The sequence below is a fragment of the Notothenia rossii genome, assembly GCF_949606895.1.
Source record: "Notothenia rossii genome assembly, chromosome: 9".
NCBI classification, from domain to species: Eukaryota; Metazoa; Chordata; class Actinopteri; order Perciformes; family Nototheniidae; genus Notothenia; species Notothenia rossii.
In genome coordinates this window covers 73,794,988-73,813,143 of record NC_136907.1, presented here as the reverse complement: position 1 = coordinate 73,813,143, position 18,156 = coordinate 73,794,988, and the positions used below count along the sequence as shown (strand labels likewise).

The 18,156-nt window shown below is 39.9% G+C and overlaps 1 protein-coding gene across 12 annotated transcripts in view; it reads right to left on the bottom strand.

Annotated features, from left to right (window-relative positions):
* The window catches only part of svilb (supervillin b), a 66,280-nt gene extending 50,571 nt beyond the window's left edge, over window positions 1–15,709 (bottom strand). For 7 of the 12 annotated variants that reach the window (XM_079651375.1, XM_079651376.1, XM_079651367.1 and 4 more), the window contains exons 1-5: window positions 4,767–5,029; window positions 2,359–2,422; window positions 1,315–1,406; window positions 1,150–1,207; window positions 883–1,031 (exon numbers count right to left, since the gene is read on the bottom strand). In XM_079651375.1, the coding sequence (XP_079507501.1) occupies window positions 883–1,031; window positions 1,150–1,207; window positions 1,315–1,406; window positions 2,359–2,422; window positions 4,767–4,827 (424 nt within the window). In that variant the 5' untranslated portion in view covers window positions 4,828–5,029. Of the gene's footprint in view, window positions 1–882; window positions 1,032–1,149; window positions 1,208–1,314; window positions 1,407–2,358; window positions 2,423–4,766; window positions 5,031–15,130; window positions 15,380–15,592 lie in introns of those variants that run through there. The other 5 variants (XM_079651368.1, XM_079651378.1, XM_079651373.1 and 2 more) reach the window with 5 other exon arrangements.
* Window positions 15,710–18,156: the final 2,447 nt, after the last annotated feature.

Genomic DNA, 18,156 nt, shown 5'->3' with positions numbered 1-18,156 from the left:
CCCGCAGGAGTTACTGTAGTTCATTTTGTGTCTTCTGGATAGAGTTTAACCACCAAGTCACAATTATGGTTGGACGACATATTTTTCTAAAAGCTCAAATAGCCAATTGATCAAAAATGCACAAGTGCAACAAAGAAAACCAATTTGGATGCCTCCTATTAGCCACAGTTAACAATTCAAGGCAGTTGCTGTTATCAAATTATATGTATCGTTATTTTGACTTCATATGGTATATTTTAAGTCACACACAAACCAATCTGCAACGTTACTGTCCCGTATAATGATGTTAACATTTGCAACCTTCATCCAACGTGACATAAATATGACATTATTTTTACAAAACACATCACAGCTTTACAAGTCAATTAGTGAATTCAATTCCTTCAAAATGCAACAACATGCAACAGCTTCTGTGTGTTTTATTTTCACTGACAGTTACATTATGTTGACATTAAAGTAGCAAGGATGATTTTAAAACGTGTTTCTCCAGAAGCAAAAACATCTGATTGCAGATTGTGCACCAAGATGATTCATTTATTTTTAATATTGATGAATATCTTTAAAAAAGGAGCAAGTCGAACTTTGTAAGAAAAAATATATATGTGTGAGGTTTTTCTGAATTGTTCTTTTCTTTAAATATTTTGCATTTCTGGTTAGGTTTTATACTTCACAAATTTAAAATGTGCCGTAAATCTGGAGGATGGAAACCCACCTAGAGAGAGTAAACTGGCAGACGAAAAAATTAAATAAATTCTATGTTTTACAAATACTGAATGACAAACATGACTTAATGGCCGTTTGACAAACAAAAGAACATTTCAATGTTGTCAACCCAAGTAAGGCAGCATCATATATTGTTGCAGTGCATCGTGCCATGCTTACCCGTCACACAAGGCTCACAGGGGTCTGAGGCGCGGGTGTACCGCGGGGAGTCCTCCTCCAGCATCCTGTTGGCTACCAAACCACCGGGCACCAGCGCAGGCGGAGCATCGCTCTCCATCCCCTCCAGACGCCGAGCTATCCTCTCCTTCCTGTGACCAGATGCGAGGCAGAGAGTAAAGGTCAAAAGTTGTTGGACTGGGTTTGTTTTTAATCAAATTATTTAGACGTGTTTATGTGAAAACACAGAGAAGTGAGCCCTGAAATTACCTGTTCATTCCCAAATCTTCTGGGACAGGTCCCTCAAAGTATTTCTTCAACTCTGAAACTGAATATTAGAAGAGAAAATATATATTTAGTGTCGTAAAACAATGAAAACAATGAAATGATTCGATTAATTCTCAGTGATTTTTTGTGTTTAGAGCCAATGCACACCCTTGGGGAGGACAAACAGAAGTTTGGCATCTGTATCTGAAACACTCTTGACCAGGGCGGTCTTTTCCTCCAAGGAGAAGTCACTCTGAAAACTGAATGAGAGGAAAGAGTCACAACATGCTATCAAGAAAATCTAGATTTAATAAAAAACAACGTTCATTATTGGAGGGTGGGTAGCTGCTATATTCTAGTTTACTATTGGTTGAAAGAGGTGTAAAGTGATGCTGAATGGAGCTAAACTACAGATCTCTACATATTGTTCTGATTAAACAGCATCAGTACATTTGTGCCTAGTTTCCTATGGCAGCTGTCCAAGCAACTCTGCCTCAAACGCCTTGTCTTAAAAAGGTGATGGCAGGTAAAGGTAAATCTCAGCCGGAGTTTCTTCCAACAGGATCCAGGAGCTTAAGAACTGGGTCATTCAATCCTCCAAGTGGAAATTGACAATTGAGGTCTTCCCCTAATGTCTTCACATGTCATTACCAAGAGGACACATAAGCCAGGATAAGGTAACTTGCCTTTCCTTTCTTTACAAACCCTCACAAACGATTCAATCTGTTGTTTGAACAGAGCCATAAAGTTGGAATTGATATTTCTAGACTCATTTGGAGAGATTGGCGTCTTAAATATGTGTACTCATTATATCCAGTATTATTTTTTACAGTATTTATAAGGGACAGATCAGTTAAATTGCTAAGAGTTTTCGATTAAATGTAAAACAGTTATTGTGTAACTTTCTGCCAGACAGCTTAAGAACCAGAGCAACTCAATGCAAAAGGGGGCTCGGGGCAAAGTGCTCCGGAAGGAGGTATTATGGCTTTAATGGCATGTGAACATAAAAGTGCCTTAAGATAAGCTGTTACTGGCATATGCAGCTTTTAATGCTTACTGCCCGTGATTAGCTGCAGCACTAAATCTATATCCTTACATATCCCTCACTTGATGACAAAGCAAAAACTGAATGAATGTATTAAATGCTCTTAGACGATACTTCCTCGAGTAATTGACCAGTGTCTGTGCGGTGATTGCAAACAGAAGACTCACCTTAAGGCCTCTGTTGGCAAAGAGGCTGAGCTGCAAAGCTTGGGACGAGCTGTGGATCCTAATTCTAAAAAGACAAATAAGACTCAGTCAAGACTCATGTTCAATGTGTCTGTGCTGACAATGGGACTATTGAAACATGTTAACCTAGTCAAAAAAGCGGTACATTTAGAAATGCGGTAGATACATATAAACAAAGCGTATCTTATATTCTTCATAGATATTAAATACATTAATGACATCATGGATCATATTACAGCTGATGATACAGATGGTTGTAAACATCAAAATGATCCAGAAAAAATCCAACAGGGGTCAATTTTTGCCACAAATATTACAATGGCATCTCGTTCAAGATGGTGGATGTCATCTAATACTATTATAAACAGTGCATTGTTTTGGCTACAGACAAACCTTTAAACGTATTACATAAATTGGCGCCATTATTTCTTTGTATTCTTGGCATCTAAAAACACTTGTCCTCATTGACGCAGCTGGTTGCGTTTGTCGACTCTAATGCAACGTTTCTTTAATCTGCATAACTGGTTAGACACCTACTAGTGGTCTGACCAAACAATACTGTATGTGTTTGTCAAAATAAAACAAACATCAGCCCATTTACAAATCTTCACTTTATGAGTGACGCCACATACGGAACATTCTTCAGTAAAATATTTTACAACCCTTCAAAAGTATAGTCCCTACAAATCTAGTAATCAAAATGTCAATCATAGTCAACTTTTAATAGCAATATGTTCGTGAATATACATAAGGAATATTGATCATGCACAACCGCTACAGTATTCAGTGGCTATTTGTGCTTTAATAAGATAAATTCAACTTTTTAACCCCTTTTTACAACCTCTGTAACAAATCAGAGACCAGGTGCCAGATGTAAGCACTCATCCAAGAGAAGCTACAAAAATGCTACACAATGTAACAAAAGCAGGGCAACACGCCAAGCAGACGAAGCCCCTCAATGAGAGTGAATCTGGGGTTGGACTTCCCCATCTTGACCATGGAAAGAGGGGCCAAATGTGAATGTTGTGTTTACAAACCCTAACCCTAGATCCTGCTCAGAATGCCTTTAACAATAAATGCTTTAAATGTAAAGAAGTCAGACTTCTTCAAGATTGAACACCAACAACGCGCTGATCTGACAGGACATTTTCAGCCTCCCTCATCTAAAAAGGTTCCTCAGAAAGTTCACATCCAGTTCCCAGCTGACAGTTGACCCGTTTGCTCTCACAGCAACAGCAGCCTGTTGTAAAGTTGTATCCCAGTATAGGAGAAGGATCATGTTTCTGCTCCAGACGCCTCCTGAACACCTCCGGACTATTTTGGCCCCAAAAGGCTGTGTGTCTATACAGCATGGGATGTTTGGCAGGACACAAGGTATGTAAGTATGGTGCTAGAAGTCGTAATGCTTGCTTGGGCATCAAGTTTAAGAGCTTCCAAGTGTTTTGTGTAGCTACCAGTGAAGTTCAAGGACTCAAAAGTGCCATGTCTGGATGTAAAGGATGACACAAGTCAGAATTAGACACGAGCGGGGTGAGAAATTTGGGTTTGGATGTGCTCAAACATTATTTTAGCTCACACCACAATGATTCATTGCCTGTGGGAACCTTGTTTACACCTATCTGTCTGATCATCTGCCTGGAAAGCCCCTCGCCGGTGCAGCTTTCCTTAGAAACGCCTGCAGGTTGTCAACAAAACAAGCAGCACAAGATTCAAGGTTGACAGCGCCAGAGAGAAGCTTAGTGCTGCTGACGGTCCAAAAATGAGGGTGGTGAGGAGAGGGATTTTCTATATATATTCAGAGGTGCGAAATAGACTTCCTAAGTGAACCGGGCCTTCGCTTGCACACAATCTGTTTCGAAAGGTTGCTGGTAGAACATGAACACCCTTCCTCCATCTCGGCAAGCAAATGATGGAGAGCATTGACAAGGTGGGACATCGAAGGGGTGAAAACGGGAAAAAGCACAACATATAGCACATACTGTATAATGGAAATGCAGCACCAACTACATTTGACCTTTCATTTCTAAACCACACACTTCATTCATTCGTAGCAGCCTGATGCTAACATTCACACCAATCGTAGTAGATTCAAGCATGTATTTTATTCCAAATTCGTGAAATGCATTAGGCAGGGATGAGTAGCTCTTAGAAATGCCATGAATCCTTGTTTCCTCTGATCCAACCAAGCAAAAAGAAGCGAAACGAGGAGTCAACACTTCACAGCCTCTAAGCCCAAATCCCAGTGACAGCCACCAAACTGTCATTTACCTCAGTAAGGAGCTGAATTGCATTAGCAAAGTCCCCCAAGCAGTCTATAGGTGCAATAAGGGTATTCGAGAGGGTCAAGCAGGTCACCCTATAGCCAGACCTTCCCCTATCAAAGGCCTTACCTTGGCCACATGGCTGCTCATGGTTCACATGGTAACTAGAGATCCAAGGGTTTCGAAACATGTTTAGGGAGAAAAAGAAAGATGCTCCGCTGCTAGACTTCCCCTCCGATCACAGCGGAGGTGACGGCGTTTGACAGCGGTGGAGGCGAAGGCTGCTACCGGCAAGCAGGGATGGAGATAGTGACACGACCACACACACACACACACACACAACGAAGAGCACACACCGACAGACAGAGTGAACTTCCCGGATACACGGCAAACCTACAGCCTGCACAGACTGGCTGTCATGCAGATTGTGTGTGTCAGTGTGCATGTCAGTGTGTGCGTGTGCGTGTGCGTGTGCGTGTGTGTGTGTGTGTGTGTGTGTGTGTGTGTGTGTGTGTGTGTGTGTGTGTGTGTGTGTGTGTGTGTGTGTGTGTGTGTGTGTGTGTGTGCGTGCATGCGTGTGTGTGTGCGAGGGAGCTGAGAGAGAGAGACAGCGCAGCGGGTTGCTAAAGCAGCTCAGAGCCCTAATCAGATTACAGGCAGAAATTAGCCTTGATGATAAAAACTCTGGAACACGATTGGAGGAGGGTGCCAGCAGGCCACAGGTGGTGGTGTGGGGCCACCGGGAGTCAGACGGTATCCTTAACACTTGCATGGAAACTTCTAGATTCAAGGATTTGCATTGCCATTTGTACATAGCTACAGTGTAGATGTATCAATGAAAATATTGGGTCACAGGCTCCTAAACAGTGAGACAAGATAAAACAGATACAATTGTTAAAGTAGTGCAAGGAGAGTCTGTTCTAAAATACAAAGCCAGGACTTGCATTAATATTAATGTCATTAAGTTGTCTGTTTTGAAATCCACCAGATCATTTATTTATATACATTTAGAGTATTACCGGGAAGATGACTCATTATGGTTTTAGTGTCAGTCTTGTCTTGATGCCAGTTTGGCCGCTGAGAAAGGCTTTATTAAGCGATCGCATGCAATGCAGTAGAACAGTATTTGTTATCTCCTGCCACATGTTAATCTTTTCTGATTGCAAGACACCGAGCCAGAATTTCTAATAATAATGTTAAAATCGTATTTAAATGCTACATCTAACCCATAGGGATCTTTTTCAGTTTCTACCCTCACTCCTCATGCATGTCATATTTACATATTCACACAGGCTTTGCTTGATGTCACATGTTGATGTCACATGTCACAGACAAAATCTCCTTGTCTAAGTCAACCTGAGGTCATGTTGGAGTTAGATGAGGAGGCAGTGGAGAGGAAGGGGGGGAAGAGTCTTCCTTACATTGAATGTTGATATTTTAACCAATATTCCAACCAAACTCTGCATCAAAACTAAAATGATATCATAAATCAGTTCTCCAAATCCATGCACTTGCATCCTCTGCACTTTTAAGAAGAGTGGCTTATGCAAATATTCGGTTCATATTTGTATTTTGTGCCTTACTGTGACATGCTTCACAGTTCAGAAAGCTCTTTATTTTGTCTGCTCTGATTGGTTAGCTGGCCGGCTCTGTTGTGATTGGGCAACCACTTAGAGAAGTCTTAGTCTGTGATGTACAATATGTTGGATTGCTGGATTATAAAGTAAGCAAAGAAGTCATGCAGGGGGGGGGGGGGGGGGGGGGGCGTGTGTGGGAGAGAGGCCCCTTTAAAGCCAAACAAGTGTCAAGAATGAAAAGAACACATGCACTGGCATGCCATTAACTTCTATATACTTACATACAACTACAAACAATGTGTGTCATGTGGTTTTAAGTCATACATTGTTCTTGAGGTTGCGCTTACAAAGCACAAGGGGTAGGGGAATGAACATAACGCAGCATGTGATGAAGCGGTTAGCTGCGTGTATTGTTGAGAAGACACAGATTAGATTCGCCACATTGGATAACAATGTGACAAGAGAACTGAGGCGAGGAAACAAAGGAAAGCGGCTACAGATGGAGTCAAGCAATGTCACAAATATAAAATAAAGTTGACTTCCTATCAAGTCAGGATCGCAGCTGCCTTCACTGCTAATCCCAACAGAACCTGTGTGAGTGATGGAAATATTTTAGTTCTGCAGCAGCTACATAAACTATAATCTAATGCTCTGCAGAGGCTGCATACAGTAACACAACTAATCATCATTATCACATCATCACCAGTTACTGACACAGAAGAAACTGCGTGCATTGCCCACAGAAGTATGCAAAGCAAGTGAGAGGACTGAACTCTACTTAACGTGAGCTGATACAACTTGTTACGCTTGTTAACACTTTAGGACTCTTCAGTCAGCCTTGCATGATCACTTGCCTCCTGTGTGTGCTGCTTTTTCTCACCCTTTCTGACACACACACACACACACACACACACACACACACACACACACACACACACACACACACACACACACACACACACACACACACACACACACACACACTCCCCCCAGCTCCCCTAGTCTGCCTTGCTCCCTGTAGACGCCCCTAATAAGGCAACATGTGTTGTGAGTGGCTGCCTCAGGGAGAGGTCACCCTGTCGGTGTTTACCAGCGGATCGTCTCCACGCCGGCTCCTGCTCTGCCTTGTTTTCTTCACCACTCCTTCTCCCTTGCATTCCCCAAGATGTGTCATCCTTACCATCCATCTCACAATCTTTCCCAGCTACACATGCTGCCAGGTGTATACTCCACATTCTCTATACTTCTAATTAGCTGTCTTCACCTGTTTCTCTGCATCACATTGTATATCTGTCTTTACCCGCTCAATCCTTGCATGTAGCAACAAATACGAAGACATTCTCCGTCATTCTCAATGTTTCCATTTCACAACAGGCCACATGTCAATCAAAAAGCTTTTCTTAGGAGTGAACCACACTGTCATAAGACATAAGACATAACACCGTCCAAGTAAAAACACTGAGGTGCATTATGGCTGACGAGGCGATGACAACATGGGAACTTCTGTCAGAACTCATAACCAGTAAGCAGTTTTTAAAACTGGAATCATTTTACATGCAAGATAACAGTATTTTGTTAACAGATTAACTCTGTTTTAAAAAGCCTTGTCTTGTCTTGTATCTAAATTGCATAATCTAGAACTTCTCCTCTGTTTTTCTTTTCATTTTTATGTAACAAATAGGCTCTTGTTGCTTAACTGCAAATGCTTGAATGTAACAGTATTGGTTGGCCTCATTATATTTCAGATGCTTGCATTCAACAGAATTGAATAATCACCACCAGTTATCGGGTCCATCTCTCCGTCAAATGACGATTGTTTTCTGATTTGGAAATGTTACCAGCAACAAAACAAAACATGCACCACTCCCAGCTCTAACTTTAGATAAAACGTATGTGATCTCAGACCAACAATTTTATCTTGGAAAACTGACAAACCAGTCAATAAAACTCAACACCGGGGACATGATGCAAACACCACGAGGCGTGTGACTCAACATCAGGGTGTAACAATATCAGGACAAATGTGAAAGACGACGGTTATCAGAGAGTGTACTTTCAAATTTCTACAACGTCAAACTGACATGAGAGTGAGAGAGAGAGAGAGAGAGAGAGACTAAGGTGTACAGGAGCGCCTACAATAAAAAAAACTCATCTCTTTCGACTCCACTTCGAGCGATAGAATTACTAACAAAGAACTGCTAACAAAGCACTTATATACTAATAAAGGACTGGCTTATCTATAACCAGTTGAGTAGCACTTGAAATGTTTGGCTCTATGAAACCTGATGTACTTATATGATTATGTTTTCTTCAAGTTTGTATCTTCCTGGTCAAATGTACTTATTGTAAGTAGCTTTGGATAAAAGTGTCAGCTAAATGCAATGTAATGTAATGTGAGTTCATTGTTTTAAAGAGATCACAGCTAAAGTGTTTCTTTTTTATTTAATTAATTAGATAGCAGCTATGTTTTTAGTAAGATTAATAATTAGTTTTCATTAACATAATTCTGTTTTCTTTCCTCTAAGGGTCATTGTAACGACATGCAATACTAAGCCAATAATATATTAAAAAAAAATAATAATAATTTAAAAATAAAATAAATAATAATAATAAAAATAATAATAATGTTAAACCGTGAACAGCGAAACAAATTCGTTGAATGCTATTGTTTTTTAAAATTATTATAATTTTATTGTCATTCCTTTAACTGATAAACACACAGTTTTGTGGTTAAATGCTACTTTTTATACGGTTTATACTTTTTTCAAACCATTATTATTCCATACTTATTCCTTTTAGTGTCATCCTAACTGAAAATCATAATAATAGTAAAAGTAATTATAACAATAATAATAATATAAAACCGTATACCGTGATACTGTGTCATATTTTCAGAAATATGACAATGAAAATCCCGTAAGGTTACGACCCTACTCAACACCAAAGCATCTCTCTGCTAATAACACTTTAATCTGAGGAGCTCAGCAGCACACTGCTTCGTTATACTTCTTCCTATGGAACCACATGATCCTTTGTCTTTACGCCGTCTCAGCTTTACCAAGCTCAACGGTTTATGTGATTTACATTGTGACTGACTGTCGAGAACAGACTTCTGTTGTAAGTGCACAAAACTTACATAAGCTGTCACGATTCTCATGTTGTGTCACGTTTTTAGTTTTGTATGTCTAGGTTTGGGTTTATTTTGCTGTTCGGTTCTCCCTGTCTCCCTTGGGTATTGTCTGGTCCCTCTCTCTGTATTTTCCTCCCTGTCGTTAGTTTCCCTGGTGTGTCTAATTGTCTGATTGTGTTCACCTGTTGCCCTTGTGTTTCTCCTCCCCTGCCCGGCTGTTTCTCGTCTCGTGGTTACCCCTCCCTCTATTTAGTCTTGTCTCTTCCTGTGTTCAGTGTTGGTTCGTCTTTTGTTGGTGACTGAGTTCACCGGGGAGTGTTCTGTTTGTCCGAATTGTATTCTTATCCTTGAAATAAAAGGTATTATCAGTATTATCTGCATTTGGGTCCTGCTTGCTTCACTCTACCGTAACATAAGTGTTTCAACTCACAAAACAAAACAGTAGTAAATAATGAACTTTCACATAATGAGCATCCTGCACAGCTGGCATTCTGTGCTGTTTAACCCTTAATGCATAGATCAACACAATATTTAACTTATCTTATATGGACATTTTATGTAAAATCTAGAAGTTTATTTTCAGATCATTGTCTGACCCCACTGAAGAGACTTTGTTTTGTAAACATTAAGCTTAAATAAAGTACCCATAGGTATTGATTTATAAGCCTATTGGAAAGACAGGTTGTTTTAGGCATCTACCTCATCTCTGCACAACCTAGCAGGTTTGATAACATTTCTTTATCTGTCCAATCATACTGGTGGTAATACAACATACTAACTATCACTTCTTGTTTTTGTTTTTAATAATACAAATGCATGACTTCCTGCACATAATGCAGGACTTTCTTCCCAGACAAATTTTACTGGACAGTTTGTGTTAAAGGTAGGGTAGGTAAGAATGGAGAAACCAGCTCGAGGGCGATAGAATTTGAAAATACATAACCGGAAAAAAAACGGCCCCTTCCTTCAGACTTCCTTACAGAGCCCCTCCTCCAACACACACGAACGCGCACATGACCAATGAGGGCACGAGATAAGTTTGTGCACAGATGGAAGGCTGACAGGCAGGTAGGCCATCCAGTTACTTTAGCCGGGCCGGCTCAGATGATTGGTGGTGCTTTTTACAGCGCTACGGCTTCCAGAGATGAAATGTTTTAATGTATTTATTGTCAAAGCATTTAATGTATTCATTGCTATCGGGATGTTAAGAGCATTCCATGGAATATTGTATAACAAAAAGTGTTTCTGAAATAAATGATATACCCCACCTTTAAGAATAGCAAAGTGACTATTTTATTAGAACAACCCGGGCTGCTGCTAATGTCTTAGCAATTATACCAAGTGAGCTACCAGAGCACACAACATATTGTATTGTTTTATTCGAAAAATGATTATTATTTACCAACTTCTGTGGATTTTGGGCAGCAGCAGACACTCTGCTCATAACTAGCCTGCCTTTATTGGGAGAAACGTTCCTTGTTTAGGTTAGCTTGTACAAAAATTCGCTAATGTAAACTGAGACATTGACATGCATGCGTTATTGTAAACGCATGCATAGATGCAGAAAAAGCGCATGATGCCTACCTTCCCTCTCTTAAATGAATAGATGGAATATATTCTGAGGCAGCAGAGCAGGAACCTTTGTCCTTTCTAAAACATTTACTCTAGATACTTTAGATATCGTGCTGCTGCCTAGCATCAACGGTGCCTGACACTCGGCGCAGAAACCTGCCCGCTCTGCTCTTATATGGATATCGATGAGCACAGAGCCCAGTGCTGAGGAGAGACACTTAGGAAGTTCTGTAACTATTAGAAGGACAGGAGGGAGGGAGGGGAAGGAGAGAGAGAGAGAGAGAGAGAGAGAGTGAGTGTGTGTGAAGGAGGGGGAAGAGGAGGCTTTCATGCCACAAATGGTTACTTTGGCTTCTTCCATCTTCCAGGAACATCTCCACACTATGTAACACGATGAGGTAACTCAGAAGCAGACAAAAGAGTCACAACAATGTGTGTTTTTGGTCATGGATGTGATTATTTCCCGTGTTACAGAAGGTACCTTAACATAACAGTGTCATTCACAGTAAACCTAAATTAGATCATCATATAAGAAGAATTGATTTAAAGGTTATTTCTCCACATCATAATTACAAAACTAGGTCAGTGTGAAATATATGCTTTTGTAAAGTTACTAGTATAACATCTGGTTTGAGTGTAAGGCCACTTTAGATTGTAACTCCATCACGGTAATGTCACATTAAAGTCATATAGTTCCTTCTCATACTGTCTTCTAAAAAGGTATAAAATGAATTAAACGTGCAGTACCCATTCGCTGTTTGTAAACCATATGGTATATACCCAAGCACCTTTTTTGACTTATACTCTTGCAGTATTCCACGTGTGTGCTCATATGAATCCTGCTGAAACCACATTACTGAGTAGTTGTTTTTCAAAATAAAGTGGCTTTTATCAATAAAACACTACAGCTACTACCAATGACTGCTCAGCGTGATTGTTTCCATAAACATAACGTGGCACATACAGTATGTGGCAATGAACAGCCTAGATCAGGGGTTCCCAACCCCCGGGCCGCGGAGGTGTTACTGCCGGGCCGCGAAATAGCTGTGAGTTTATCGTTATATTTGCAGAATTATAAATATTTAAAAATATTTAATAAAAAAAAAAAGAAATCATATTATTTCATCCAAAACATACAAAATAAATCAAAAAAATTGGTTAGCATAAGGTCTCAGGCTCTCGTGCACAGAGAAAGTTACCGATGCGCCAATATGAAGTGGAGCACACAGGAGACAACCGTTTAATCGCAGACTGTTATGTTTATGTGGGGAAATACATTATTTGAGATATATTTCGAACTCGGACTTCATTTTAAGGACATTGCGGCCAGGGGTGTAGAGCTATTTTTTTTATTTGTAAAACGTCCTTCACTTCATGAAATGGCTGCAGCATCAGGAGGCAGCCTCTGAGAAGTGCAGCACCAGTGCGTACACACCGCCTTCACTGTGTTCCCCACTGCAGGATGCTACGTTTCACACACACACACACACATCGAACGGCCCGATTATTCCCCCTATTACTCGTTGTATGAAGGAAATGTCCGGTCACAAAGGCGCATGATGTGTGTGTGTATGTGCTCTGCTCAGCTCCGCTGTGTGTGTGTGTGTGTGTGTGTGTGTGTGTGTGTGTGTGTGTGTGTGTGTTCGGTGTGTGTGTGTGTTCGGTGTGTTTGTGTGTGTCCAACAACGGCATTTGTTTTCAAATGACCATGAACAGTAATTTACACACATCTTGCCAACTCCATAGGTATGTGGGTGTTCCCAAAAGAAGTTAGTATAATCTTAATCTCGATGTAGTGCTAAATGCTGTCGGAGTGCACCGGAACGAACGCCCCGGTATGACGTTATTATGGCTGGCTAACAAGCCCAGCGGTCCCACTGACATTTCAGTTATATCAATATGTGTACAGTGGTCCTAATTTCTTTTAATTGTATCGTGGTTTTAAACATTGTCAATATGTTTTGGATGCATATTGTTCTATTATTTGTTCAGGCTGTTACATACAATTAGCCACTATTGCCACCTATATTAGGCTATATTATATTATATACTATATTAATATTTGTAAAGCAGTCCTAATTTTTTTGTTTTAATTGTATCCTGGTTTTAAACGTTATTAATATGTTTTGGATGCATATTGGCATTTCTTCAGGCTGTTAAATACAATTAGCCTCTGTTGCCACCTGCTGGTGAGTAAATACTCAAATCAGCTAAAATTGACAACCGGTCCGCACATTTTTTTGAATGTATCTGCCGGTCCTTGGCACAATAAAGGTTGGGAACCCCTGGCCTAGATCACACGACTCATAGGAGAATGTACATAGTGACCATAATCACAAAATGATTCAAGACACATGTAACCCAAAGAGCTGTCAGAGGCCTCATGACAACTCTCTGACATCTGACATGCTGTGTACTGACATACCAGCAGATAGCAAGTTGCTAAGTACGCGCTACAAGGTAACGTGTGCATGAGACGACGATTCAACAGGTCACACACCTCTTGAATATGAATCAGAGAGAAGGTTTGTGTGCTAGGGTCAATTTCTTCATACCGTTCACAAGTACGATCACCCATGAATTGGACTTTGCTGTTCAAATAAACCTTGCCTCTGCCTCCTGCAAACAACCACAACAAGAAAAATGGGGTGACATGTCACTATAACCTCGACTAAAAACGCAAGAATCTGGACTTGTTTTCTAAGGGTAAGGCAGAACTCTGCGTGAGAGCGTTTCATCCTGAGGTCCAGCAAAGAAGCTATGAAGTTCAAATACAAAAGACAAAGCAAAGCATGTATGCATTTATTCATACGCAGGTCTAGAACCACCAGACTCAGGGACCATTTCATCCCACAGGCCATAAGACTGTTAAACACCTGAACTTTTGAAAGAACATCCATAACATTCATCTGTTTGCAACTTATATCAATATTCCAATGACTTGTATATAGACTATTCTGCACTATTTCTATTCTATTCTATTCTATTTACTTGCACTATTATCTGTTATATTGTGTTGCACTGTTGGAGGAACCTGTGACCTAAGAATGTCATAATTACACTGTAGCTATGCACACATGACAATAAAAGCCTTGAAATCGTGAATCTTTCAATCTTGAACACGCGTTAAACAATTTTAGCAAAGTAAATGCATGTAGCTGTGTGACCGACAAATGTGCCTTCAACATTTGGAGATTTTTGCCAATCTGTGTGTGAAATATCCAGTGGAGAGGGTCTAGCATGGGGCCGGCCTGTAAACCTGTCTGCTTATTCTGACGGCCCGAGCAGGTGCGGCCCACCAAGCAACTGCCAAACCCAATGTCACGCACACACACACACGCACACACACTCTATAAAAACAAAAGTGTGGAGAAATGAGGCCCGGCCGGTGTTGGAACAACACTGCACCCAAACACACCAAGCCGATATATCAGCTGTACACACACACCACCATACAGCCATAATCTGGAGGTTGGAATGCTAATACCCCCATGAGGTTACATGAGACGGCTCAGAGCAGCAAGAGGGGGGCTGGGTTGGGAAACTGCTCTCAGGTCTCATTGGAGAAAATTAAACTAGACAATAGTCACGCAATGTTACGTATTAGCACCAAAGATTGTGTCCGCTATTGTTCATTTGGCAAAAAGTGACAATGAAGGAGTTTACCAATATTAAAGAAACTGTCAGCCAAACTTAACATAACTTATTAAGCAGAAATATGATTATTTGAAGAAGTTTGTAAGTAAAATTATTTCGATTTTTTTTTTTCTAACTGGGATTCAAAGTGATATTTTCAACCTGCTGTTCAGTTTGTGTAACCTATGTTTGATGGTTATCAAATGTAATATGCTGTTTACTTTAACAACAACATTTGAAAAGAGAAAATACACAATGACAATAACAGAAAGCTTATTAATCAGCTAAATTAGCATTTTAGCTGTAGGGCAAATGCATTTCAATCTCCTGTTACTATTACACTATTCAGAGCCAGAAAATTAAAGTTTTAGGAATATTTTTAAATTTAAGTGATTTGAAACATAATATAGCACATAAGTACATTAAATATAGTCAAATAAAAGCTAAAGATTGTACAATTTACAACTGCACAAAACTGAATAATGAATGGTTAATAGATAGAACAAATATCTGCCTACACACCAATGTTATATATCAAAGCATGCAGGAGAAGTAGAAAAAGATTAAACAATACTCACAATGCTTTAGCTCCAATACCAAAGGATTGAGAGAAATTCCAATTATCCAGGCAGTTGAATTCGTGGGTTTGAAACCACCAAACAGAGGGTCTCACTAGTTCCTTATTGAGGGCAGAGCAGGTGCTGAGGAGGCGGGAGGAGCAGGTGTGAGCAGGTAAACCGAAACAGAGGATCCAAAGTCATCCACCATGAAGCGGGTCCAATCTCAGCAGCTGACAAATATAGCCGGGTGCTTTCCCACCAGCTCTGCTGCACCGGGAAAAATAAATCAGTCCAGGATCAGCAGAGCAAAGAGGGAAGAGCAGAAGGGAGAGGGGAGTGGGGAGTGGGGAGTGGGGTATGCAGGAGAGAGGTGAAGGAGAGGGACAAGGATGAAGCTGCGAAAAAACACTCAAGACTGAGTCCAACAATAAGTGGTTCTTATTACTATTCCAAAAGATTCAAAAAGGGTGGTGTCCATACTTGTAAACCAGGTTTGTGAACCTGGTCTGATACTTGGACTGACGGTGAGAGGTGAAACAACACTGCTTCCAAGGGGTTTGAAGAGTGCGGGCCAAAATCGGCGTGGTAACCTCATCCCACAGCAACCATGTATGGGCTGAAGAGAGCGGCCTCAATACACGGGCATCTGCCATAAATAGCCAGGAAGCGTCGGGCTCACAGTGCAGGGGGATCGAATCAGCTGTTAAAGTACAATCCAGCAGCACAGTGAGGGCCAGGCTCTGCAGGGGCTCCCGTGCTTCAACACCGGGGTCTTTGCTGCTGGAATAAAGTTAATTTTGCTTTGATTAATGCATGGTTTCTCTACACATTTGCATTATTATATGCATTGTTTGTTTTACATTAATTTAAGCCAACAACAACAATGTCTCGCTAAAGGACAGTTGTGAGATGCACACAGGATGTAAATATTTATGAGAAGTTAGGCAACTTTGGTTCACCTCCAAAAATGGAAATGAGAGTATTGAACAAAACATTGCATTTTATTTCACAAAGTAAATGGACTACAAAAATAAAAACAATTGAAGACGTGGTCAACAAAGTAAACAAAATACTTTTAATTTGAGAAAAATGGCAGCATGTTGGAATAAAATTTACCAATTAGTTTGGCAGGGTACCTTAGGGAATTATAGTCAGTGTAAATATAGGCTGTTTACAAAGTGAACTTTAGGTGTGAATAATGACTATGTGTGAAAGTGACAAGATGTCTGCTATATATAAATATGATAAACAGGTAAAGGCCTTCAGATCTTCTGGAGTGGAAGAAGCAGTCCATTTAGGGTTTTTGGTGTTTTTATTGTTGTATATCTATAGTTTGGCTCCATCTTGTGGACAAAAGAAGGACATAATAGTATAATTTGGGTGTTTTAATCAACTACAAGTGTTTACAACAAACCCATTTAAATACAATTTAAATGCAAATAACTAATCTACTCCTGTCCGTGTACTCACACCCAGTATTGGGGTGTGGTACAGTCAAGAATACATTCTGTATGTAGGAATGAAAGCAACTGTCACTGTGCCATTAATGGAGTTACGTATTCCCCAAGCAACAGGGGCGGGCATGCTTCACAGTGCTCAACAAGTGTAAAGTAATGACAGATATGTAGTTTACTTACAATGGTATGGCTTGGAAACTGAGACAGCTGTGATGGAGGGACAGCTGGAGATTAATGGCAGTGACGTCTGAGGAACAGTGGCAGTGGAAGTGGTTGGAAAAAAAACCACGAAGGAAAAAAGGTTGTGAATTCATAATCCGAAAACACAGAAAATTACATCATCTCATATGTGACGAGGGTATTTTAACACTGCTTCAGATTCATTGACAAACATAACATATTAAAGGGGTTGACATTTTACAAAGAAAATCAAACTAAACACCATTGGCTAAACATTGGGAGCTATGGGGGTAGAGCAGTATACGCAGTGATGGGAAAAGTATTCAGATTCTTTACTTGAGTAAAAGTAATAAAACAACACTGTACAAATACTCAAATTCAAGTAAAAGCACTGCATCAAGATTGGGTCAAAGTATGTAATTATGATTAGGTCGGAGCATTAGGAAATCAAAGTATTAGGAGTAAAAGTACTACTTAATGCAGAGAAGAAGTCAACAGATATCTTAATATTTAACAATATTTTAAAGCAAAGCAGCAAAGAAGCTGGAACTGTGAAATATTGAATAAATAAAAAACAAAAACCTTCTTTGCAAAACTGCTGCCAATTCATTTTCTGTTGATTCACGTTCTTAAGTCACTTAAATATAATGTTCTATGGTTTAATCTATACCAAATAATAATATTGAAGACGTTTTTCTTGTAGTGTCGAAATCTGAATAAAAAAAAGTAGCTATGAAAAATAAATCTATAACTAAATTAAGGAGTGGAGTAAAAAGTACAAAATTGGTATCCAGTCCACAATGTTGAATAAAGTAGTAAATGAAAATGCTCCAGTAAAGTACAAGTACCTCAAATGTTTGATTAGTAGGCTACATTAGTTTAGTAAATGTAGTTACTTTCCACCACTTAGTATACACAGTTAGAAGAAGCAGTAACTAGTAATTGCACCTAGACAGGTAAAAACAGTAATTTTACTTACTTTGGTTGGTAGTCATAATGGTAGCTATAGCACTGGTAGCATACTGATTTTCTGGCAGCAACAGTAAAGTAAAAGTCGACATTATTTAGGTCAAAGTGGTGTCCTGTAGCCTGCCTTTCTACAGTTTTACCTGGGAAAGATGGCGGCCATGTTGGATATTTCCTAACGTTGCTATGGGTTGCTACGCAAAGTGATAAGACGTTAGCGAGCTAGTTTGTGGTTACCACGGTTACTTTAACCGGCCTTTTAGTTGTAGTAGTGAGCTTCAGTTTTTAGGAAAAGCTGTTCTGGATCATGAGGTAAGAGCACAACATTACACAAGAAACCCTTAGGAGGAAAATCACTTTTAAGCTTACAAAAAAGTCCAGAAATTGCTGTAGGCTACTATATTGAGCAACAGTAGGCTATCATATATAACGCTAATTAGT